This window comes from Myxocyprinus asiaticus, chromosome 46 (genome assembly GCF_019703515.2).
Source record: "Myxocyprinus asiaticus isolate MX2 ecotype Aquarium Trade chromosome 46, UBuf_Myxa_2, whole genome shotgun sequence".
NCBI lineage: Eukaryota > Metazoa > Chordata > Actinopteri > Cypriniformes > Catostomidae > Myxocyprinus > Myxocyprinus asiaticus.
This window is the reverse complement of record NC_059389.1, coordinates 3,847,446-3,873,967: the sequence shown is the minus strand read 5'-3', so window position 1 is coordinate 3,873,967 and position 26,522 is coordinate 3,847,446. Positions and strand designations below refer to the sequence as shown.

Here is a 26,522-nt window from a genome sequence, read left to right as displayed (position 1 = left end):
ATTTTACCATATTCAAGTCCATTAGAATTCCAAAGATTTCCCAGAATCAATGCAGAAAATATGAGAGGCGTGTGCAGATTCCATGTTGGCCTAGGTATAATCTCCATTCTAAAAGAGAATACTGCATTATATCCTCAAATGATTTTATAGCACCTGCTCTCCATTAGACTGGTGTTGTCTGATAGTTGCTCTCATCAAGCAGAAATCAGTCTGAAATCCTGTTTTCTTCTCTGGTCCATAACAGGTCTCCATCTTCAAGGCGTAAGAAAGAGCAGGTGAGCTTCTTTCATAAGAACGTATCAGTACATGTGTGCTGTAATGTTTGAGTGTTTGTTTACCACATTTGTTCCCTGTGCAGACTGCTGGGGAGCTGGAGATGGCAGATGATTTTGAAGATCTCACCCAATCTTCTGACACAGCCACAGAAGAGATGGACACTCCAGTGTCTGGATTCCGCAACGCTTCTCTGCTCTTCAAACAGCTCGACTCAAGTTATCTCGGTGAGACTGTCTACTCTTTATAATATTTGATTAAATGGAGATTTGCCAAGATACCAAAGTTTAAAATCAAATGTCAGATATTTTAATATGAACCCATAAATTCCTCATCAAATTCTCCCAAGACCAAACTATCTGAGCTATGTTATCCACATTCAATTAATAGCTCTGTACTCTTACTGTATGGCAACAGTTAACTCTTTTGTGTGTATTTTCACGTCTCCTATGGAAGTTTAGGAGAAAAATCTGAGACAAAGATACTTAAATGAATCATTACTGAGAACGCCATTAAGTCTTCTGAACTATGAAAGTGCAACTTCTGAGTAATAAAAATGTTTCTCTGGGTCCTGAAAAATATGTTCAGATCTTATAAGGGCAATGCTATTGCACTTGACTTGATCCACTAACCTGTTGTCAAATGATAAAAATTGTGTTTTGTGTCCACCCTGCAGACTCTGTAAGTGTTGTGAAGCTACAGAACATGTTTCATGAGTACGAACGCACCATCCAGAGAGAGAGAGACAGACACAGCCGTCTGGCTGACAAGACCTCTCAACTGGAGCAGGAACGCAATGAGCTGAAGATCCTGCTGGATGAGATCAGAGGCAGCAAGTCCAGCCTAGAACATCTCAAACTGGAGCTAGAGACAGACATGAACAATCTCAAGTGAGCTTAACTTGATGCATGTGGATTGGGCCTCACACAAAAAATTTAAATTCAGCATGAAATCAAAATGTTTTACTTTCTTAATACATGTTACTTGTCTTGCTGTGAATGATTGATCAGTTTGTTATTCCAAAGAAAAAAATTGCAACTTTCAGTAGTACACTAGCATATAGGTTTCAAAGCATGGAGTAAAAGCCACAAAACTCCAGTTTCAATTTCATGGAGTCACGTGATCATGGTTGTGGTGTCATCAATTTTTTAATGAGATATCTTGTGAACGTCAAAGTACGTCTACTTAGTACATCCAAGTCTATTATTTCAAAGGCCAATAAAAATGCTATATTACATGATATGACCCTTTTACCATCACAAGTTTTGATAGCTAGACATTGACTCTCTCTCTGCTCATGTTAGGTTCCTGCTGAGACAAGAGCAGGAGAAGCATCAGAGTGCTTTGATGCTGTACAATAAAACCCGTGAGCAGCTTCAGAGGAAAGAGGAACAGCAGCGGGCCGAAGCCGAGGAGAGACATAAAGCTGAGCTAAGAGTACGGAGTCTGGAACTGGAGATCAGAGCTCTGAAGAACAGCATCAAACAGGTTACCGGCATCACAATGTTATGTTACTGTCTACTGCTGAAGAAACCAGCTCACTCCAGCTAAAGGTGTTCAAGATGGTTTTTGGAACATGGTAGTGACTTTGTTGCTAGTGGTTTACCAGGTCAAAACCAGGTCCATAAGCTGGTACTTCAGCTGATCAACCATGTAGTCAAGCTTGGACCCATTTGGACCATGAATGATCAGCTTGGACCAAACCATCTATAACCAGTTACCGCCTTACACGTATTACACTACGCTGTGTATGGGGGGGTCTAGAGATTTCCTGTAGGGCCCAGAAATGTTTTTAACATTTAATAAAGTCTGCAATAACCTTTGTAGTTTTCTGAGTTTGTTGATGTGTGCGTGTATGTTTGTGTTTAGCTGGAGGAGGACAGAGATGAGTCTCGGCGTCTCCTGTCGCATGAGCGCAGCGCTCGCGCTCTACAAGAGGAACTACTCAACAACCACCTGCGCAAGCAGCAGGACATCGAGGAGGAAAACCTGCGAAAACTCAACAAAAGCAATGAAGTACTGCTATCACCTTCCAAATATTGCTACCTTTATAAACAGTAATGACTGTTCCTATTTGTCAGTTCATACTTGTCAGCAGCTGACAAAGTCATTTTCATTTACACATTCGTTGACATCATAGCTTCACACTCACATGTGCAGTGACATCATAGCTTTTCATTAATGAAAGCAGTGATGTCATAGCTTTACATCCAGAAATGCAGTGATGTCATAGTATCTAGTGACATCATAGCTTTAGTGATGCCATAGTATCCAGTGACATCATAGCTTTACAGTCACGCATGCAGTGACATCATAGCTTTACAGTCACGCATGCAGTGACATCATAGCTTTACAGTCACGTATGCAGTGACGTCATATTTGGAGTGATGTCATAGTTTAACAGTCACGCATGCAGTGACATCATAGCTTTACAGTCACGTATGCAGTGACGTCATATTTGGAGTGATGTCATAGTTTAACAGTCACGCATGCAGTGACATCATAGCTTTACAGTCACGTATGCAGTGACGTCATATTTGGAGTGATGTCATAGTTTAACAGTCACGCATGCAGTGACATCATAGCTTTACAGTCACGTATGCAGTGACATCATATATGCAGTGATGTCATAGTTTAACAGTAATTTATTCAGTGACTTCATAGCTTTACAGTCATGTATGCAGTGACGTCATAGCTTTACATCCAGAAATGCAGTGATGTCATAGTATCTAGTGACATCATAGCTTTAGTGATGCCATAGTATCCAGTGACATCATAGCTTTACAGTCACGCATGCAGTGACATCATAGCTTTACAGTCACGCATGCAGTGACATCATAGCTTTACAGTCACGTATGCAGTGACGTCATATTTGGAGTGATGTCATAGTTTAACAGTCACGCATGCAGTGACATCATAGCTTTACAGTCACGTATGCAGTGACGTCATATTTGGAGTGATGTCATAGTTTAACAGTCACGCATGCAGTGACATCATAGCTTTACAGTCACGTATGCAGTGACGTCATATTTGGAGTGATGTCATAGTTTAACAGTCACGCATGCAGTGACATCATAGCTTTACAGTCACGTATGCAGTGACATCATATATGCAGTGATGTCATAGTTTAACAGTAATTTATTCAGTGACTTCATAGCTTTACAGTCATGTATGCAGTGACGTCATAGCTTTACATCCAGAAATGCAGTGATGTCATAGTATCTAGTGACATCATAGCTTTAGTGATGCCATAGTATCCAGTGACATCATAGCTTTACAGTCACGCATGCAGTGACATCATAGCTTTACAGTCACGCATGCAGTGACATCATAGCTTTACAGTCACGTATGCAGTGACGTCATATTTGGAGTGATGTCATAGTTTAACAGTCACGCATGCAGTGACATCATAGCTTTACAGTCACGTATGCAGTGACGTCATATTTGGAGTGATGTCATAGTTTAACAGTCACGCATGCAGTGACATCATAGCTTTACAGTCACGTATGCAGTGACGTCATATTTGGAGTGATGTCATAGTTTAACAGTCACGCATGCAGTGACATCATAGCTTTAAAGTCATGTATGCAGTGACATCATATATGCAGTGATGTCATAGTTTAACAGTAATTTATGCAGTGACTTCATAGCTTTACAGTCATGTATGCAGTGACGTCTTAGCTTTCAGACAGGTATACAGTGACCGTTTTAAAGGTGTCCTTTTTTTATAGAATTGCTGTGTTTTTTGCATCATTTTAAACTAGTTCATTATTAATATTATGCTCAGGCCTTGTCCCAGCTAACCGAGGCTTCAGACCGCGAACGAGAGCTGCTGCAGCAAAATCGCAGCCTTCAAGATGAGCTGAACGGCGCTCGGGCAGAGCTGGACCGCTCTCAGTCTCATTGCCGGCAGGAGGAGTCACGACTGGCTGAGGAGAGAGATGCCCTAAGCGAGAGGCTTGAGGACGCTCACAGGGACCTGAAACATAGCGAAGAGGCCTTGGCACAGACCGTGTTCCAGTTCAACGGGCAGCTGAGTGCGCTGAAGGCCGAATGCTCAGTGATCACAGCTAAACTGGATCATGAGAGGCAAGTGAGGCAGCAACTGGAGGCAGAGGCCGAGGTGAGCCGGGCACGACTGCAGGGAGCGCTACAGGAGGCCGAGAGATGTCAGGTTAGAGTCCAGACAACTTCATTGGTTTATCTTGAATGTTCTTTTTTTAAAGCAGAAATGTGTAATTTCAATGCCACTAGTAGCGCTAAACGAAATAATAAAAATAAACATTTGTTTGTTAACAGATTCCTGAACACTGCCTCCATCTGTAATTGGTTCAACAAACAAATAGTCCCACACCAAACTCATAGCATTGTTGAGTCAATGCTGCTGTGTTGGGCTGGTTTAAAATGATATGATTTCATATTTTTTTTCCTCTCAGGCATCACTTACAGATGCAGAGCGCACACTTCAGCGAGTCCGTGAGGAACACCAGCGTGCACAGGAAAAGCACATCTTCGAGTCCAACACCCAACGCGATACCATTCAGTCCCTCTCGCAGAAGCTTAGCAAGGCTGAGGCGCTCGCCAACAGCCTGGAGAACGAGTGTCACCGCAGCACCCTGGCCATCGCGGAGAAAGGCGTCCTGTTGGAGACACTCACCCGGGAGAAAGACCAAGCCCTGGCCAAACTCAAAGAACTGGAGGCGGCGATATTGAGCGAACGCGAGCAGGCCAGCCGCGCCGGAACCAAACAGGAAGCCATGCAGGAGAGACTTGAACAGGCTCAGAGTGAGGGTGCGCTGCTGCGACAACAGCTGGAGGAGGCGCTCAACAAGGGGTTGGCGAAGGACAAGGTCGTTACAGACGTGCACCAGAACTTCACTGAGATGCTAAACCAGTTACGCTCGGACGGAGAGGAGAGAGTCCACCTGGTGGAGGAAAGAAGCAAAGAGCTGGCGAAGATGAACGGCGAGCTGAGAGAGCAAAACTATAAACTAGAGCAAGAGAAAGCTGAAAGAGAGGTAGAAAAACTGTTTTTACTCGCCCTCATGTCGTTCCAAACCCGCTTGACATAATTTTTTTGGTGGAACACAAAAGGAGAATTTTGGAGAATCTAAACGCAGCTACTTTCTGTACAACAACAGTTCATAGTGACCACATTTGCCAAGCTCTAAAAAGGAAAAAAAGCATCATATAAGTATCCGTTAAAGTAGTATGCATGACTCGTGCACTATATTTCAAGTCTTCTGAAGACGTACGATAACTTTGTGTGACAAACGGGCCAAAATTTTAGTCGTTATTCATTGAAAGTCTTGCCCATCTGCCGTAGCTCTCAAATTACAGATATATTATCAGTGAATAGCAGCTTAAGTTTTTGTCTTTTCGTCACACACGGCTATCATTTGACCACTGTTATGGTGCTTTTATTGTCTTTTTTTTGCACTTTTTGGATCATGACAGACAGGATCACTTCGAACTTTTGTTGTATGGAAAGAGATGCGTGAAGATACTTCAATATACTCATTTTGTTTTCCATACATGGGGGTGTAAATAATGACAGATTTTTCATTTTTGGGTAAACTATTCCTTTAAGTAAAATTAAATTGGGTATGAATTTAATAGTGTTCCAGTGAGAGAATGAAGTTGTTGTTTTTCATTATCAGAGTTCTCTGAGACAGCTCCAGCAGGAACTTGCCGACTGTCTCAAGAAGTTGTCCATGTGTGAAGCCTCTCTGGAGGTCAATATGCGATACCGTAACGACCTGGAGGAAGAGAAGACACGCACACTCAAAGACATGGACAGACTGAAGGGGAAGGTACATTAAACTTCCTGAAAAATGTCTAATGATGGCGTGGTGGTATGTTTTTAGATTTTGACATTCATTGTTTTTATGTGAATAAATAAAGGTACATTTCTAGTTCAGCATTATTTGTACTACAGACCTTTGTTTTATTGGACGATAAAAACTAGCTCATGTAATAAAACCATGTGACACATTTGGTTTTCGAGCATTGAAAAGGTGTAACATTTAACAATTTGCACCTGGAGCCAAATTGAGAGCCCCATATCTCTGAGAATTAACCATATAGGGCTTTAAAAATTACATTATTCTGAACCAGAACCTAAAAGCATATTAAAATATCTTTAATACTTCTGGAGTTATATGCACTCAAACTTTGGAAAAACAACACAGTGTTTTTTCCCCCCATTTTTGGACACACACAATTGGCATATAATGCAATATGGGGTGCTGAAGTCAACTGATTTTAGAAATAGACCTACCTATATCTGTGTAAAAATAAAATAAAGATGCTGACACTTTTCTAAGGTTATTTTTTTTTCACCTGTTGTTTTGCTTCAAAAAACAAAATAATGGATTACTTAGTAAATATTGATCCATGACATTTAATATTTTGGCTTTCACCATCATTTATGTACTTATGTCACCAGTAAAATGTTTTTATAAAAAAATACATTTTGTGCTGGTTTACACGGAAGAATTGTTCATTAATTAAATAGATGATTTCACCATAGACAAATATCGATTTTTATCTTTGAAAGGTGTCTGTTTCAGTATCACAAATAGCTGACTTTTGTACTTACAGATTGTGCATTTAAAGAGCCCATATTATGCTCATTTACAGGTTCATCATTTTATTTTGGGGGTGTACTAGAATAGGTTTCATGCTTTAATGTTCAAAAAACACATTATTTTTCTCATACTGTACATTGCTGCAGCACCTCTTTTCACCCTCTGTCTGAAACGCTCTGTTTTAGCTCCTGTCTCTTTAAAGCCCCCTTTCCGAAAAGCCCAGTCTGCTCTGATTGGTCAGCTGGCCCAGTCTGTTGTGATTGGTCAACCACTTAGAGCGTATGTTGGAAATGTAACACCCCTTACCATAACCGAAGTAGCCCTTAGGCGGGCATTATGCAAATGTGTTACATAGTGACATAGCTAAATCACGGAAGTAATGGCTGGGCTGCAAACCAGGCGTTTAAAGCAGGTGTTTTCTGTGGGATAGAGTAACTCCCTTTGGTGTGGACTTTGTGCTTTGTAACTTTGCAGACCTTTTACATGCACAAACAGCTATATTACACACTAAAGGAAAGGCAAAATCCCAAAAAGCATAGGGCCTCTTTAACTTTCCAATTATTTGAATTATGCTACAAAGAAAAGTTGTTTTTAAATCATTTTGTTTGATTCGATTAATCTTATACATTAATCAAAAGTGTTGACAGTGCTTGTGTTTTGACTCCAGCTCCGAGAGTCTGAGGAACAGTATGTCCAGGCCGAGAGACGCATCGGTAACCTAAAGAGCTCTCTAGATGAAAAGGAGCGAGAGGCCTGCAGTACTGCTCAGAAACTAAAGGAGGCGCTAACTGCTTCTACCGGCAAAGAGCAAACAATTAAACAGCTGGAGGAGGCGGTGCAGAGGTACAAGGACACTTAGGCTCAAGGGCGTAGATTTGGCTTGAACTTTGGGGGGGTTGCAACGTGAAGCATTTACATGTTTCCACTGATCATGGTATAAATATTGAGGGGCTGTACTTGCTTGTTTTGATTTTTGGTGGGTTATCTCCCCCACATCCCCCCTGGAATCTATGCCCCTGCTTAGGCTAAATTCAAAATCACATACAACCATACTGCTTTTATTATTTCTTTTGAAAGACACATCAGAAATAGTAGTAGAAAAGTAGTGTGTTAGTATGCAGAATTGTAGCATACTGCATACTGCCCAATATACACTGTACTTGCAGTATGCAGTGATACACATTTCAGTTTCTCTGTTTCATGTTGATAACAGAAGTTAGCTAGTAAGTTAATTGATTGTTAATGGTGTGTTAAAAGTGTAAAATGGTTAATGTGATTATGACATCACGGCAGGTTAGAGATTGAAAACGCCAGACTAGAGGCCACGGCAAAACAGCAGAACAATCGCATCGAGGTGCTGCAGAAGGGAGTACAGGAGGGTACTGTGGTAAGTCCTGACAAAAGAAAAAGTTATTTAATACACAGGGGTTTGGTTGTACCTCTTTCTTGTGATCTAGAAATACAGTGTTGTCTTTCTACGTGAGTAATATCTGATTAATCTTGTCAGAACCTTGTTTTACCTTTAAGGAATGCTGCAGGTTCAATACAAAATAAGCCACAGGAAATAATTTCGACTTGTCCCTCGGCACCGGAATGAGTTTTGAAGTGGGGGGAGGGGCGGGGGCATTAAATTGGGCTGGTTGAGTCAATATGGCCAATTTATAAAAAAATTAAAAAAAGAATATGACCAGTTTATACCAGACCAGCTTCTAAGATTGCCAAAATCACGGTGATTGACTAGTTATTTATCTACATACACAGTTCGAATGTTGACATAATCTAACTAAAGAGATTCAAATCTGCTTCCGCGCCACCAGTTCAGAGAGAGACTGGCATACATTTGTCATTCTATTCACAGTTTACACATACCTTGGATGAGGCAGCTGTCTTCGGTTTCGGATATTATAGGAACACTGTATTGGTTCAACTGTGTGTTCTTGTGTATCGATCCCTCTTTCTTATGTGTCTATTAAATCGTTTGACAATCATTTTATTGTTTGTGTCGGCATTCAACAGTGTTGCACAAGCTCAATATGCCCTGTGTTTTATACTGTTTTTAAAGGTGCAATATGTAATACATTTACTGTACTAAAGTATAAAATTATCACGTTATGAGAGATTTAGGAAACATGCTAAGTTGAAATACTGGCTTCTCCGAAAAACAATGCTACAGCCAGTATATTCTACTTTGAAATCTCTGTTCCGGGCCGGAATTTCTGTTTGTGTTTTTTCCTGTGTGATCCCGCCCACTGCCCATTTCCCAATAGTATTTCAACACCCTGGGTTGCCAGATTTGAAACAAGTTAGCGGGCAAACACAGCGCGCTGCAGCCATGGAAGCCAGCAATACATCTAGCTAACATTGACAGAGTTATAAAAAATCCACATGAGCTGGTATATAATTTGCATACAATAAAAACATTGCAAACGTAACATTAGCTGATCAAATTAGTGTAAGGCTCGTCGCTTGCCATTGTCAGTATGCTCGTTCCTGTTGCGTGTCCTCAACCTGGCAACCCTCGTGAGCTTCAAGTCTCGGGAGGAGGGCGCGGGGGAGACAACTCTCTCCAGTATTTTGAATTTGTACTGCAGTACCCATTTTAAACACGTAATGTCAGTGTTACATATTGCTCCTTTAAGGCAGCATATTTTGTTCGACATTGTGTGACTTGAAGAGGTAAGGGTTAAAGTTATTACCAATAATAGGATACAAAGCAGTATTTGTTCATTATCCTACTTTGTCTAATGCTGCAGACTTTATGACTGATCTTCGATATCAATCTTGTCTTACTGTAAATTAAGTCAAATTTCCCTCTTGAAAGAAGGATAATACGAAACCGACATAGGTTTAAAACATTTTACATTTTACTTGATAAGCTTGATAACATTGTGCAAACAGTATATGGTCATTCTATGACTATCATATAAGTAATATAATGCAAGTTATAACTACTAACATAAACATCTGGACTTGTGTATAATGGAACATCTCCTTATGGCTCTACACGCATCTACAAACAACATAGAATGGCAGTGACAGCCAGCCAGCGCACCCTCATCCACTTTCATTCATTTCTGGCTTTTTTATATACAGGGTCCAGGGATTTTGTAGATCAGTGGTTAGATGGATCGATCATATCTGCATATTTTCACTTTTCTTAGTGCAAAGGGCAAAATGGCACTTTTACCTATTTAAAATTAATATCAGATGCTAAAACTACATGGAATTATAGTCCTTACCAGGAATATACTTTAACATCTGTTGTTGTTGGGGCCTGGGTAGCTCAGGGTTGCTGACTACCATACCTGGAGTCACAAGTTCGAATCCAGGGCGTGCTGAGTGACTCCAGTCAGGCTTCCTAAGCAACCAACTGGCCCAGTTGCTAGGGTGGGTAGAGTCACGTTGGGGTAACCTCCTCGTGGTAGCTATAATGTGGTTCTCGCTCGCGGTGGGGCGCATGGTGAGTTGTGCGTGGATGCCACAGAGAATAGCGTGAGCCTCCACACGTGCTACGTCTCCGTGGTAACACGCTCAACAAGCCACGTGATAACCTTTTGATTGCCTGAGCGAGACATCAGTTTGATCATTAATATCTATCATGAACAGGAAAGCAATGCTTCAAAGTGGCTAGTAGTCATTTCTATTCAGTCAATTCCCACGCTATACCTCTTTTAATGTGTGTGCCAGAAGTGCGCATATTTTTATGTCAGCTGAAGTTCAGTTGAGGTGTAGGCTAAAAGTGGGAGGGCCATGGCTCCCCCGGACCCCCGGTTCCAGTATCCTTGTCCTTCAGTTTGTATAAACAAACAAAAATTGTGTTTACAGTAATGCATTTACAATAAAAGTCTATGGAGCAAGGCATTGGATGTTTCGAAAGGATAGCCACAAGTACACTTGCCCCATAGACTTCCATTGTAAGTGCATTACAGCAAACATGATTTTGGTTTATTTTTACAAACTGAGGAACAAGTCGAAATTGTTTGCTGTGGTAATTGACAGCATGTATCGGAAATTGAAATATTTTGTATTTCTGAGGGAGAACCAAGATAACAGAAAATGGTTAAAATTGTAAATGTAAAAGAAGTCCTTCTTTTCACAGCTATCAGATTCACCTGGAGAAGGGGTTGGTATCAAACATCTGACTGGTTCTTGCTCTCAGTGATCTTTAGCTGGGTTGTTTGCGGTATATTCTCTTTGTTTTGGTGGTGGTCTTTGAGATTGAGTTCATTTTCATTGGATTCTTAAATTCCTGTAGTTCTGGTTTCTGGGATCTAAAGTGTTGGTTTGAGATCTAAACCTTTCATTTAAATCTGCATGAAGCATGTTGTTAGAAAATAATTTGGAAGCCTTCTTGACATCTGTTTGTGGATGTTCTCAGGTCAGAAATCGTTTGGAAGATCTCGTCTCAAACCTGCAGAGCAGTAAAATGACTCTAGAAGAGCAGCTCAACCGAGAGGTACGAAATGGATAGAGGACATGAAAGATCAAGAATATATTTAAACATCTGATAAAAGTATTGATTTCTGTCGTAATTAATCACGGTTGTGGTTATCCACTCAGGTGCAGAAGCAGAGTATGCTATCCCATAATGCCCAGGACTCGCAGGCGCTGTGGGAGGAGGAGCTAAAGGGCCGCTCACGACTGGGACTCCGCCTCTCTGAGCTGGAGAAAGAGAAAGGAGAACTGACCAATCAGGTGCCAGAAAGAAATAATAACATCCAATCAAAATGCGTTAACACCTGGTCATATATACCTTTGCATGTTTAAGACTTATTAAAGGTTTTTGACTTAATCAAAACTGCTAAATTAGCACATATACAGTTTTTTGTATAAAAAAGTCCATTCAAGTGCTGATTTTCAATTCATAAAATTGTTTTGAAATTAATTGAAAGGTGCAGTTCACCCAAAAGTGAACAACTTAAATTTATATAGAAGAATTTACAATGTATAATTTATAAATAAAAGAACTGGAATATAGCGCATGAGATGTATGGACCATTTATATTTTAAAACAACTTTTCAGAGCAAGTACCACCATAAAACATGGGCTACATATTAGAGTCTAATGATAATGTGCATGAAGCTGTAAAAATTGTGAATATATCAGAAAATTTTAATAAATCAAGAAAAAATAAAGGACAATTTAAATAATATATATATATATATAAAAAACATTTATTTTTAGTGTTGTAAATTTGTAAATTTCCATGTAGCTTGCCACCTATCTTAGGTCATGCAATCAGAAAAAAATTCTGTCACTATTTTTAATGACCTTTTTACCCTCAGTTATTTTTAGATGGTCATGCTGTGACAAATATTTTTTTTAAAGTACTAATATTCCATGTAGACTTAAAATTAGGTCATAAAAATAGTTTTGGATGAATTATAGCATGTCACAATGCAGGACTGCTTTTTTTCTCTGATTTTTATTCTTTTTGATATATTTTTTAATCACAATTTCTATTACTTAATTTGTATTTCTTTTTGTTGTTGTTTTTTTTTTTTATCCCCTTTTCTCCCAAATGCCCAATTCCCACTACTTATGTCCTCGTGGTGGCGCAGTTACTCACCTCAATCTGGGTGGTGGGACAAGTCTCAGTTGCCTCCGCTTCTGAGACCGTCAATCCGCGCATTTTATCACATGGCTCGTTGTGCGTGACACCGCGGAGACTCGCAGCATGTGGAGACTCATGCTACTCTCAGCGATCCATGCACTACTTACCACACACCCCATTGAGAATAAGAACCACTAATTGTGACCATGAGGAGGTTACCCCATGTGACTCTACCCTCCCTAGCAACCGAGCCAATTTGGTTGCTTAGGAGACCTGGCTGGAGTCACTCAGCAAGCCCTGGATTCGAACTCACGACTCCCGGGGTGGTAGTCAGCGTCAATACTCGCTAAGATATCCAGGCCCCCCGCTTAATTTTTATTTCTTGAGTGATTTTAAAATGTACTTTTTTTATTTTTATTAGAGGTTAACCAATAGTGGATTTTGCAGATACCGATAACTAAGCGGGTGGAAAAGGCAGAAAACCGATTCATTGACCAATAATGTTTTTTATCAATTTATTGAATGTTAAGAAAAAATTCTTAGTCTTACTGTGACAGACACAGACATAGATGCAACAAGTGACCGAATGAATACAATCCCAGATGCAGTTTATTTTGCAACCAAAATACTAGTAATAACCATAAAACAATAAATAAGCTTTGGTTCATAACGATGGACTTTTAACTGTTAACAAGCCCGAAATACAACAGGGACTCTTATTTTGAAAAGTCTGTGCTGCCAGCTCACACAAACACATAAGGGAAACAAAACATGCACTCTTACAATCATCTACAATGTATTACTATAGAAACAAAGTAAACATTGTCATATCGGCTAATAAATACTGTATTACTAGTAATTCAACAACAGTAGATCATCAGGGATCCGGTAATAAAAACAGACCTTTTCCCTTTTCTCTTGGGACACCGTCAGTCAAAATCAACAAGAACATTAACATGAACTTATGATTAACTTATGTCTACTTAACAACAAAACCTCTTTGGAGTGTTAATTTTTTATAAACGTATAAAAAGGAATAATAATTAAAAAAACTATCGGTTACTATCGGCTTTTTGCTGATAACCGATAGTTCAAATAAGCGACTATCGGTGCCGATATATCGGTAAAACCGATGCATTAATTGACCACTTTCTGTTTATAGTGCTTTACCATTGTGTATGAAATGTGGTATGTAAATAAACATGACTTGCCTTGTTTGAAATTGAATGTCAACTACTGAAATGTTTGTCTGTTTTGTTTTTAACGACAGAGTTTCTCACGTCCCTGAGTTTCTAACAGCTACGTTCTCTCTGTGTGTGTTTCAGATGGAGCTTGAGAAGAAAAAAGCCAAAAAGCTGTTAGAGCAGAAGAAGTCAGTGGACACTCGACTGGAGCAGGAGATGCAGAGAAACACTGACCTTCAGAAAGAAATGTACAGGTGACCCTTTAACCCTTAACCCTGACTGCTGCAGCTCCATACCTGTAGATGTGTTTGAGTATGTAGAGAAGCCAGCAATGTGCTTTCTTCTGTCTGTGGATCTGTGAGATACATACTGCTATTTAAATGTAACACGCTTTGGGTGGTAAGTGTTGTCTTGGAGTCAGTTTGGTTAAAATTGATTTTAAAGTTAACATGAAACCAAAATAAACCTCAATACATATTTGTGGTCTTGTGTGATTCGTCATATTATAGAAGTAAAAAGTGTGCCAAACACTGACTTTAAATTCATGAATGGATCCTAAAATCTCCTTGTATTGCAGTACATATCGTAAATGTGTTTAATTAAATTAGGGTTGACTCCAAACCTGGCAGCTATAGTGCTGTCGAATGAGATATAGTCTGTTGTGTAACACTAAGAACGCTGATGCATTACAGCTTAAATTAAAAAGCAAATGATAAACCAATTAGAAATCAATAACTATGGCCTTGAATTCTACGAAAAACGGTTTAATTTACTTCAAATGCATGCAGAATGCTTTCATATTCAGTGTATCTTATCTTTTGTGTGTCAGGTTAAAGACTCTGGTAAAGACAGCTAAGAAGCAGCTGCGTGAACAGGGTGCGGGACAGCTGGACTCTACACTGGGCAGCTTCAGAGGAGACGTGAGTCACAGACTGGAGACAGAGAGTGCTGTCAGCCGAATGAAGACTAAGGTACATAATCATATCATGTCTCTGGAGTCACTTAAGAATGATCTGTCAAGTTACAGCAATGTTATGATTGATTCTCGCTCCCATATTCTCTCAAGATCACAGAGGGTCAAGACCTCGGTTTAATGTCTCATCAGAAGGACGAGCTCCTGTTTTTAACATACTATGATTTGGGACACAAAATTCTAATTTTGCATACTATTTAGCATGTATAGTATGCAAATTGGGATTCAGCTATGTACTTTAGGCATTTGCAGATTTTCTACCCTAAGGCCTCCTATTATGCAAGACTAAGTAGATTAAAATAATCACAATTACCGGTAATTTAGTGATCCCAAAAGTTTAAGAACTATGTGTTCTTCTATGGCAACAAAAAAGTTCTTCTATAGCCTCCTAGGTGGGCTCCAGCTTCCTGGTTGTGAACCACTGGTTTGAAGTATGGATGCTTGATTGAGTCTACTTATTGCTCTGTTCTTCTGTTTCTCTTTTGTTTACCTCTTTGTGCCCATTTCTGTCACCCTCTGACTCGGTTTTTACCCTCTTTTTTAAACTTCCTTTACTCCATCCATCTCTCCTGTTGCAGGTGGATGAACTTCAGTCTCAGTATGAGCGGGAGGTGTCACGTTGCGCCCGTCTGGAGGAGGTAAACCGACAGCTGAAGGAGAAACTGGCGTCTGCAAAGAGCCTGAGCCGCAGTCATGAGCAGCTGGAGCGCAGTAATAGGCAGCTGGAGGAGGAGCTGGCCCGTCTGCGCAGACAGCTTGAGTCTGGTGTGATGGATCAGAGTCAGGCCGAGCAGTACCGCCGTGAGACAGAGGAGAGAGCGCGACAGGAGATCAGACACAAACTGGAGGAGGTCAACCTCTTCCTGCAGGTATTGTAAATCAGTGACTCAAGACCGACCACATTGTGTTCATTTTAACGTTGTGTGCATTGTTGTTTCTTTGCAAGTTCAAAGTGCCAAATGCAAGTAATCATGAAAATAAATAAAAAACATTGGCCAATTGAAATCACAATGTATGAACGATATTGTGCTGACCCTTTTATTGAGTTTTTTGTTTGGTTGTTTTTTTTCTTATTTTTTCTTTTTCTTTATTGTTTTTTGGAATTTTGTTGTTTTTAAGTTTTGTATTTTGTTTCTTTTTGTTTTGTTGTTTTGTGTTTTTTGTCTTGTTTCATTCTTTGTTTTGTTTAACTTTGTTCTTTCTTGTTTGTTTCGTTTTGTTGGGGGTTTTTTTTTATTTTTTATTTTTTTTCCTTTTTCCACCCAATTTTGGAATGCCCAAATCCCAGTGCGCTTTTTAAGTCCTCGTGGTCGCAAAGTGATTCACCTCATTCCGGGTGGTGGAGGATGAATCCCAGTTGCCTCCACGTCTGAGACCATCAACCCACACATCTTATCACGTGGCTTGTTGAGCGCGTTGCCACGGAGACATAGCGCGTGTGGAGGCTTCACAACGCGCCCCACCGAGAACGAACCACATTATAGCGACCACGAGGAGGTTTCCCCATGTGACTTTACCCTCCCTAGCAACCGGGCCAATTTGGTTGCTTAGGAGACCTGGCTGGAGTCACTCAGCATGCCCTTGGATTCGAACTAGCGAACTAGCGAACTCCAGGGGTGGTAGCCAGCGTATTTGACCTCTGAGCTACCCAGGCCCCTGTTGAGGGGGTTTTTCATTTTTTTTTTTTTTTTTTTTTTTTGTTTCATTCTTTTTGTTTTTGTTTAACTTTGTTCTTTTTTTTGTTTGTTTCAGTTTGTTGGAGTTTTTCATTTTTTTTGTTTAGTTTTGTTGTTTTTAAGTTTTGTATTTTGTTTCATTTTGTTCTTTGTTTTGTTTTTGTTTGTTCTTTTTGTTTTGTTTTTGTTTGTTAGTTTTGTTTAGTTAAAATCAATGCATCAGATCAAAGAGATTATTATTATTATTATTAGAAATTATCTACACAAGAAAAAAAATCAGGTCTAGTTTGAAAATGTACAATCACAAATTTAGCTATGGAATCGAAATGAAATTATAATAACCATTCCTAACATTGAGCCCACAAAATAAAAATGTGCCATTTGACCGAGAAAGCAGCGCTTGTGTGTTTCTGCGAGTGACACAATGACCGATACTGTTTTTCGCAAATATAAGGAAAAATATATTTTATATTGCAAAACACAGTTTCATGGCTGATTAAAATATAATTATTGTTGGTATATTTGCTCAATTATCCCACCACTGGCAGGTGTGGCAAAAAGTAAATTTTGTACCCCGTTCGTTTGTTTCGTCCAACAGACGCAGGCTGCATCACAGGAAGCTCTGGAGCAGATGAAAGCTGCTAACGAGGCGAGTAAGCGCACTCAGCTGGAACAGTGCATCAGAGATCTGGAAGGTGAACTCAGTCGTCTGCGCAGCGTTCAGCAGGACAGTCTGGTGCAGAGAGACTCCAGCCGCACTGAACTGGAACGCTACAAGCAACTGTACAGTGAAGAACTGCGTCTCAGGAAGAGTCTGGCCTCTAAACTAGAGAGGTGAGAGTGTGATAGGAGTCCTAAAGATTATATATAAATGATTTAGTGTGCCAAATAAGATTATATTAACAAGGCACATAATTCAAATATGTTTTTATTGACTCTGATTCTGTAACTTAGCATAGCATTTTCACTTTCATTGAGGATGGAAATATTACTTGACACCGAAAAACAGTCTTGCGATGTGCTAAAATGTGTTATTGTGTTTTAAAATGTGCAGGTCTAATGAGCGGTTAGCAGAGGCCAACACTAAACTCCTGAGTGAAAGACAGCGCAGTAAATCTCTGCTCACCAGCAGTATAGTGAACGGCGGTTTAGGAGGTCCCGCTCTGGATGTGGCATCTCTGGGTACTGTGGGGGCATACGGTGCCTCTCTAGGCCCACTGAATCAGGAGTCTGGGTCTTGCATCCCCTCTGCTGGGTGCAGTAGGGGAATCGCAGAGCAGCCGTGTAGAAGCCTACCTGGCAAAGGTGAGCAGTGATACAGCACAGGTTTAAAGAGATGCCCAGCATGAAACCATTTCATTCTCATGTCAAATGATGCGTTCATGTCATGTCTGAATTATCGTAATTGTAAGTTCCAGAACGGTTCATGTCTTGTCGAACTCATAATTACAAGCCGCACACTTAGGAATTTATTAAACTTCCAACTTTTCCCTTATGTATGTTGTGATGAAACATAAAAGCAGTCACAATGGCAGCGTCCTCAACAATTGAAGTTGGTTAGGTAAAAACCTCTACATATATCACCGTTTTTATGTTATTTATGATGTTACCTGTTTCACTCTCTTAGGGGCCATTCACACCAAACACATTTTTGAGTCCGTCTGTGCTACTACAGTTTTTCAGTTGTTTTTCTATGTAAACATGCACTAGACAGGTGTCTTTGACCAATGCACTGCGTCTCGCAGTTTTTTCAGGTACTTGTGCAGAAGCGTCGCGTTTTTAAGACACGTCTCGAGACACCTGCATTCTGTTCCATTCGTTGCACTGCATCTAGGTTTTGTAAACACAAGAACACGTTCGGTCTGAATGGCCCCTTAGATCGTCAACAGTTTGCGAGAGCAGATGGAGTTGAATTAACAATACATGGATTGAATGAACAGATATTTTTAAAGTCTGGGTTTTTTTTTTTCGTTTCGTTCTTTTTGTTTCATTTTGTTCTTTGTTTTATGTTGTTTGTTTTGTTGAAGTCGGTGAATCTAATCAAAGAAATAAAAATGGTCTAATGAGGGAAAATCAGATCTTGTTTGAAAACGTACGATCACAAGTTTAGCTATGAAATCAAAATGAAATCAGAAGAAATATTCCTAACATTGAGCCCATAAAATAATATGTGAGCTGCCATTTGACCAAGAAACCGGCTATTGTGTGAAACTGTGAGTGACACAATGACCTATACTGTTTCTCGCAAATAGAAGAAAAAATATATTTTATGTTGCATAACACAGTTTCATGGCTGATTAAAAACCATTTATTGTGTCTGAACAGCAACTTTGATCTTCAGCAGTTTGCGAGAGCAGATGGAGGTGAATTAATGTTGTCAAAATAAACAAAACTATACATGGATGGAATGAACAAATAATTTCCAAGTCCGAGGACGCAAATAGTTTAGAATCGAATCTCAGAGGCATCTTGTAATTATGATCATTCTAAAGAGACTTGAATGCAGCAAAAGTGTCACTATGAACAATACAATCTGTTTGAATTAAGAAGTATTGAAAATCCCACAGAATTCTTTGAAGTAAGTTGGAGCACCATGTAAATGCCATGGTACATGAATATGGCTATAATTCAGTACCATGTTAATCATCAAAGTACCATTAAACTACCATCTGATACTAGGATTGAACAATGGTAAGGACACAGTACTTTTTTGTAAGATTGGGAATAAGGTCAAATTTAATCATATTGTATGAGTCTGGCTTACAAAAGAGATTACAGATAGTGATTCAGTGAATCAACAGGCATAAAATACCAGTGATCTGCCTCTCACACTTCCTCCTCTTCAACAAATCATCTTTCTTCTCCTACAAATAATCCTTTTGTGTTTTTGTTTTTCACCACTGCTCTCTGGATTCACAACCTCTTGTGTCTCTGATATCTTCAGCTTCTCGCTCAAAAGTCTGTTTCACACCTGTCCTCTCATCAGTCTGATACCTGAGCAGGTGTGTAGCTGTGTGCAGCACACTGACTCGCAGAACACACACATTTGCTTGTCTCTCTGCGTCTTAACACAGTTTTTTAGGTTTAAAAGGAAAGATTGCAGTGCCAATAGAAAATCATCATACCCTTTTTGTAATAGTCACTTTTTTTGTCTCACACTCTGAAATCAAAATCAAAATCCATTTAAAAATATTTGTTTCCAGTTTATTTACAAATTGTGCCTTAGAACATACAAGTAACGAAGAAACTGTTCAACAGGCAACAGTTCCAAAAATGTATAAACAGGGTTTGAAAAGTGATCATACCCCTAGATTTAATAATTCATGGAGCTATCTTTTGCTTTAATGACAGCCATCAGTCTGTTTGGATATGTCTCTACTAGCTTTGTCCAGCTAGATTGGGGAATATTTGCCCATTCTTCATTGCAGAATTGTTCGAGATCAGTCAACAGTTCTTCACAGTAGGAATGGTGTGTTCTGGGTGGTGCGCTGTGTTGGGTTTTCTCCAAATATAGCGCTCGAAGTTCAGTCTAAAACGTTCACTCTAATGTTGATTCATCTCACCATAAATCCTGTTGCCAGATGGCTTGGGAGATAAAAAACTTGGGAGATTGTTGTCACATGCACAGAACGATCAGTGGTTACGTTTACATGCACCCTCATAATGCGATTAAGGCAATACTGCGATTAAACTGTTGCTCATTTAAACGGAATACTGCAATTATGATATTGTGATTGTGCTAATAATTGCGTTATAGAAGTATGTAAACGCTTTAATCGCATATCTTGTTACACTCAAGCACAGGTTCAAAAATATCACAAAAGTGTAATGGCATTTTCTTGTACTGTTTTCCAGCAGTACTGCTCCCCCGCTGCAGAATCTACAGACCCACGGCAAAAAAAATAGATTTTTCCGAATTGTGGATGTCTGGTCTGAATTGAATGTTGGTGAGATAAAAAGACCATATTCTGCAAAATAATGGCAAGGAAACACATCTTCAAATGTGTTTGTCCTTGTGGGCGGAAAACAACAACATCCAGCGGATGAGAATACATTGATTCACAAACAAATAACTCTTTTATTTAACTCTTTTATACGAACCGATTCGTTTTAGTGAATCAAAACAGACAGAGCAACCAGTGTAGTTAGACAAACAAATGACTCTTATGAACCAGTTCTTTTTAGTGAATCAAAACAGACAGAGCAACCAGTGTAGTTAAACAAATGACTCTTATGAACCAATTCTTTTTAGCGAATCAAAACAGACAGAGCAACCAGTGTAGTTAAACAAATGACTCTTATGAACCAATTCTTTTTACCGAATCAAAACAGACAGAGCAACTAGTGTAGTTAAACAAATGACTCTTATGAACCAATTCGTTTTAGTGAATCAAAACAGACAGATCAACCAGTGTAGTTAGACAAACAAATGACTCTTATGAACCGATTCGTTTTAGTGAATTAAAACAGACAGAGCAACCAGTGTAGTTAGACAAACAAATGACTCTTATGAACCAATTCTTTTCAGTGAATCAAAACAGACAGAGCAACCAGTGTAGTTAAACAAATGACTCTAATGAACTATTATTTTTAGTGAATCAAAACAGACAGATCAACCAGTGTAGTTAGACAAACAAATGACTCTTATGAACCGATTCGTTTTAGTGAATCAAAACAGACAGAGCAACCAGTGTAGTTAGACAAACAAATGACTCTTATGAACCAATTATTTTTAGTGAATCAAAACAGACAGAGCAACCAGTGTAGTTAGACAAACAAATGACTCTTATGAACCAGTTATTTTTAGTGAATCAAAACAGACAGAGCAACCAGTGTAGTTAAACAAATGACTCTAATGAACTATTATTTTTAGTGAATCAAAACAGACAGATCAACCAGTGTAGTTAGACAAACAAATGACTCTTATGAACCGATTCGTTTTAGTGAATCAAAACAGACAGAGCAACCAGTGTAGTTAGACAAACAAATGACTCTTATGAACCAATTATTTTTAGTGAATCAAAACAGACAGAGCAACCAGTGTTCTTAAACAAATGACTCTAATGAACCAATTATTTTTAGTGAATCAAAACAGACAGATCAACCAGTGTAGTTAAACAAATGACTCTAATGAACTATTATTTTTAGTGAATCAAAACAGACAGAGCAACCAGTGTAGTTAGACAAACAAATGACTCTTATGAACCAATTCTTTTTAGTGAATCAAAACAGACAGATCAACCAGTGTTCTTAAACAAATGACTCTAATGAACTATTATTTTTAGTGAATCAAAACAGACAGAGCAACCAGTGTAGTTAGACAAACAAATGACTCTTATGAACCAATTATTTTTAGTGAATCAAAACAGACAGATCAACCAGTGTAGTTAGACAAACAAATGACTCTTATGAACCGATTCGTTTTAGTGAATCAAAACAGACAGAGCAACCAGTGTAGTTAGACAAACAAATGACTCTTATGAACCAATTCTTTTTAGTGAATCAAAACAGACAGATCAACCAGTGTTCTTAAACAAATGACTCTAATGAACTATTATTTTTAGTGAATCAAAACAGACAGAGCAACCAGTGTAGTTAGACAAACAAATGACTCTTATGAACCAATTATTTTTAGTGAATCAAAACAGACAGATCAACCAGTGTAGTTAGACAAACAAATGACTCTTATGAACCGATTCGTTTTAGTGAATCAAAACAGACAGAGCAACCAGTGTAGTTAGACAAACAAATGACTCTTATGAACCAATTATTTTTAGTGAATCAAAACAGACAGATCAACCAGTGTAGTTAAACAAATGACTCTTATAAACCGATTCTTTTAATAAATCATTCAAAATGACTCACAAACTGACTAATTTTCCTTATGCCAAGTATTTAAAGATACATATTTGCAACAAGATGTTTTTTGTAATAATTATTCATTTATAAAAAGCATTTAAACATTATGTTTCTCAGCAATAATCAGAGTAATGGCAAGTTGCATGTAAACAGGATTGAAGTGGTTGGTCCAAATCATGTAAACATCTTAATCTAATTATTCCTTATACTCTGATTTTTGCAATAATCAGAGTATTAGTGCACATGTAAACATAGCCAATCTCAGCCATATTAAGAAGTGCTTTCCACTTCTTAATAATGCTCTGAACAGTACTCAGAGGGATAGTTAAAGCCTTTGAAATCTTTACCCTTCCCCTAACCTGTGCCTTTCCAATTTTATCCCAGAGCCCTTTTGAAAGCACCTTTCCAACCATGGTGAATTCTTGAATTCATTACCATGCATTACTATGAATTTATATAAATTTCCAGGGTGTAATGTGACAAATGATAAGGATTTTAACAAGGTGTGATGACTTTCTATAGGCACTGTATATTGGTTTTATTTTGAATGAGATTTTATTTAGAGACTGTGGTTGAGCATGCTGCTTTGAGGATGATTTTTCTGTGGCATTTCTGCTATGAACAGCATTTTGCTACAAAATAATAAATGAGTTTTCTAGAAAACCAAGTTATTGGCAATATTCGGAATGCAGTACTAGTGTACTGCTTACTACACACTATGTAGTGTGTAATGGTACATTTTTATACCTAGTATGCAGAGACGGTTAGAGAAATGTACGAAACATCAGGCTGAGGAGAGATGAAGTGTTTGGTTGAGATGAAGTTGAATGCGTTATCAAATCTGTTTGTTCCTATAACAGATGCAGACAGAGCTGGAGAAAAATATATCAAAAGAGTTGGACTATGGTGAGTCTTTTTTAAATGTGAACTTATACTTTAATTTGACAGGCTTTTTGTGGCCTCAGAAAGCGACTTTATCATCAAGTCCGCAATCTCTCTCTCTCTTTCTCTCAATCACAGGAGAGACGGAAGGAGGTTCTGCGCGTCTGTCTCCAGTGGGCTCGGCCTCTGGTTCTCAGAACTTAAACCTTAACTTGACCATGGAACAGCAGGATCCAGTGAGCAGAGCCACTCAGCAGTACCTGCAGGTGCTCAAGAAGAACTACATGATCTGACTCAGGGTCAGTCCAGACACTGTGAGCCCAATGAACATGGTAACTGACTTCAAACCCATTCAACACCAACTATAAAATTCATTGTCCTCTCATTGGTGTCAAAAAAATCACATTAGTTTCTGTTTACTGAACGGTTCATGAAAGTTGTTGTTATGCTATCAGAACTTCACCTAAAATGATAAAGGAATATTTCACCAAAAAAATAAAAATAAAATTCTGCCATCATTTACTCACTCTCATGTCGGTCCAAACCTGTATGATTTTTCTTCTTCCATAGAACACAAAAGGGGATGTTTAGCAGAATGTTTGAACTGCAGAATTTTCAGAAAATACTGATTTCATTCAGATTACACTTTTTTTTATTTTATTTTTTTGCAACATGAAAGGGAAGCCTGTAATCAGTGTAATCAAGGCATATTACAATGTTTTGTTTTTTGAAAAAAAAAATAAAATCTGGAGCATGTTCAGACAAAATTCTCATTACCGCAACACACAAAACCCTGCCAAAAATCTGAGAAGCTGAGTAATGCTCTAAACAATATGAATCATAACTCACCAAATTTATTTACAAATAAACTATTTATCTCATTACCGAAACACACCAACCAAATTTGCACCTTGTTTTTGTTTTATATTTTTCAGATTAATCTAAAAAAAATTATAACAAGATGTCTAATGATTGATCTTAGAATAAATGGTCAGATTTTGCATTTAATAATTATTAACATTTTCTTCTATGTCGAATTTATAAAGGTTTCAGTAATGATAAGTTGCGGTAATGAGAATTATTTGCCTGCTCTTTTTTCATACAATGAAAATGAATGTAGACAAGTGCTGTCAAGCTATTAAAGTAGTCCAGACAACTCATGTGTGCTATGGTGGTGAAAGGTAAAATTTTCAGTGAATAACGACTTAAATTTCAGTCTTCACACACATTTTCATGTCGCTTTTATAGTAATTTTATGTCATTTTTGGAACTATCCTTTAGTGTTCCATGAAAAAAATGATGACAGAATTTTTATTTTTTGGTGATATTTTTGGGTTTGTTTCACATATTACATAACTCTAGAGCACTAATATTCATACCAATGGTCTTTACGCAGAATGGTTTCTGCTGGTCCGAAACTGTGCGGCCTGGGAATAATCTGTCATTTTATAAACACCGAAGGTTTGTTGAGTAAAAATGAGTGTAATATATTATTTTTGCAGTCTGAACCAAGTTCCAAGTGCACAACTTTTGCTTTACTGCTACAAAAATGACACAAAATCACCAAAAGGGCCAAAGTTTCAACACTGCCAATAAAACCAGTTTCTACATTTTTCATCAAGTATAAAGTGACAAAGCACTTTGTGCGCAAGAGCAAATGAACTGTATTTTTAAAATTGTTCTGTATTTGTTGAAGTAATGTGGTCACCATCAATGAGGTTTAAAGGTACGTGTGCAGCGTTCCCCTATGAAATATTTCATGCTGTTAAGCTCAGTGGTGTTTTACTACATGTGCGTTTTAGTTTACAATGTATATATTTTGGCTGTTTTTGTTGCCAGTGCATATTATGACAAACTGTTAAACTTGTACCGTTAATATTATTGCCAAGTAATAATGGTACATCGTACACTACTGTGCAATATATTCGTTTTAATTTCAAATGACGAAACTCTCATTTTGAGATGTTGTTTTTTGGGGGGAAACAAAAAAGTATTCTTTTCAAGAATACTTGACAAAGTCACCACTTTGCTGTGCTCAGGACGATTTGTTTCGCTGTTTGGGTGAATTTCACGAAGAAATGTCTGTGTCAGATACTTTGCACATAGAAAATGAAGCCTATTTTTATGCATTGCAACATGATTTTTATGACAATTAAGCACATTTCCCCCTCCATTTTTCTGTAATACAAAATTCCATTACTGTTAGTTGAAACAAAATCATTTAAAATTTAAAGAATATTTGTAAAGTACAATTGTAAAGATACATTTGTTGTACTGAACTGAATTTACTCTGATTTGAATTAGTAAATTATTTTAATGAGGTCTTTTCACATTAATGGCATTTCATATTATGGAAACTGGGAGGTGGAATGGTGCTTAAAAAACTTTAAAAAATTGGTAATACATTTTATATTTCATAAAGAAACTTACTGCAGTGCAAAACAAAATAATATTTAAAATTTAAAGAATATTTGTAAAGTACAATTGTAAATATACATTTGATGTACTGAATTTAATTTATGCTGATTTTAATTATTCAGTTATTTCAATAAGTGAGATTAAATGTTTTGCATTACAATGGTTTTCTTTATGCAAAATACAATTTATTACTAATGTTTGGGGGAAATAAACCCATAACAAGAACAGTTTTAGTCTTGTCAACCAAAATGTGTACAATCCATTCCAAACATTTCAGTATTGTTTTTGTCCTGAGAATTAAAATGTTTAAAGCTATGAAATGAATCTTGGTCTTATTTTGTGTATATTTGTCATAGTCTCAAAAACAGTGGATCACTTGCAAACAGAATGCAAAAATCAACCTTTATTTATCAAATATAGAAATTATGTAAAAGCATAAAGGCACAGTTCTATGACATCCAAATTTCTGCTAATGCATTCATACATCATTCACTCTGAATATTTATTTCAGTCATGTCTTTCAGATGTTCTTAATACATTTAATTTTAAAAAATGATGTTCCCGCTGTTCTGTTATGCTTATTGGATGCAAACACAACATTTTAAATCATATGCAAATGGATAATTGATCATTTGTAGTAATTTAGGCCTCATCTGTATCTCGGGTCCAGTTTGTAGATCGGATTTTGAGGGAATTCATCTCTGATTTCATGTCATACATCAAACAGTACGTTAGCGCACTGATTACTTCATTAGAGAAAATGCAAATAAAATTGGAGCACCGTTTCTCACAATCATACTTGAATTTGATCTAAGCACAAACGTGATGTTTTTCAGTTATTTCTGTTAAATGCCTACTGAACTTCGGAAGTGCTTCCCATTGTCTGTGTCACGTTCACTGAAGGAGGTCTGTATTCCGTGAATTTTCCAATCTGAGGGTTATTTCCTTTTGAAGCCGCAAAGTTTAAACGTCTTGTTTAGGGCATCGGTTGATGAAATATTGGTGTGCCTCTAGCATGAACCTTTACAAAAAGCAACTATCTGCACTTGTTGACTCTCAAACTTCAGCTGCAGGAAATCCCTCGTGGTCTCATATAGAAGATTCTGTGTGCG

At 38.1% G+C, this 26,522-nt stretch overlaps 1 protein-coding gene across 1 annotated transcript in view; it reads left to right on the top strand.

Annotated features, from left to right (window-relative positions):
* The window catches only part of LOC127435655 (ankyrin repeat domain-containing protein 26-like), a 58,317-nt gene extending 32,601 nt beyond the window's left edge, over positions 1 to 25,716 (top strand). The window contains 21 exon segments of the mRNA XM_051689285.1: positions 245 to 275; positions 359 to 500; positions 950 to 1,163; positions 1,578 to 1,761; positions 2,143 to 2,289; positions 4,061 to 4,447; positions 4,710 to 5,291; positions 5,934 to 6,086; positions 7,531 to 7,706; positions 8,157 to 8,250; positions 10,963 to 10,986; positions 11,242 to 11,319; positions 11,424 to 11,558; positions 13,744 to 13,856; positions 14,432 to 14,573; positions 15,154 to 15,444; positions 16,850 to 17,085; positions 17,306 to 17,474; positions 17,476 to 17,556; positions 22,971 to 23,016; positions 23,131 to 25,716. Of these exon segments, the coding sequence (XP_051545245.1) occupies positions 245 to 275; positions 359 to 500; positions 950 to 1,163; positions 1,578 to 1,761; positions 2,143 to 2,289; positions 4,061 to 4,447; positions 4,710 to 5,291; positions 5,934 to 6,086; positions 7,531 to 7,706; positions 8,157 to 8,250; positions 10,963 to 10,986; positions 11,242 to 11,319; positions 11,424 to 11,558; positions 13,744 to 13,856; positions 14,432 to 14,573; positions 15,154 to 15,444; positions 16,850 to 17,085; positions 17,306 to 17,474; positions 17,476 to 17,556; positions 22,971 to 23,016; positions 23,131 to 23,285 (3,580 nt within the window). The 3' untranslated portion in view covers positions 23,286 to 25,716.
* The last annotated feature ends 806 nt before the right edge of the window (positions 25,717 to 26,522 follow it).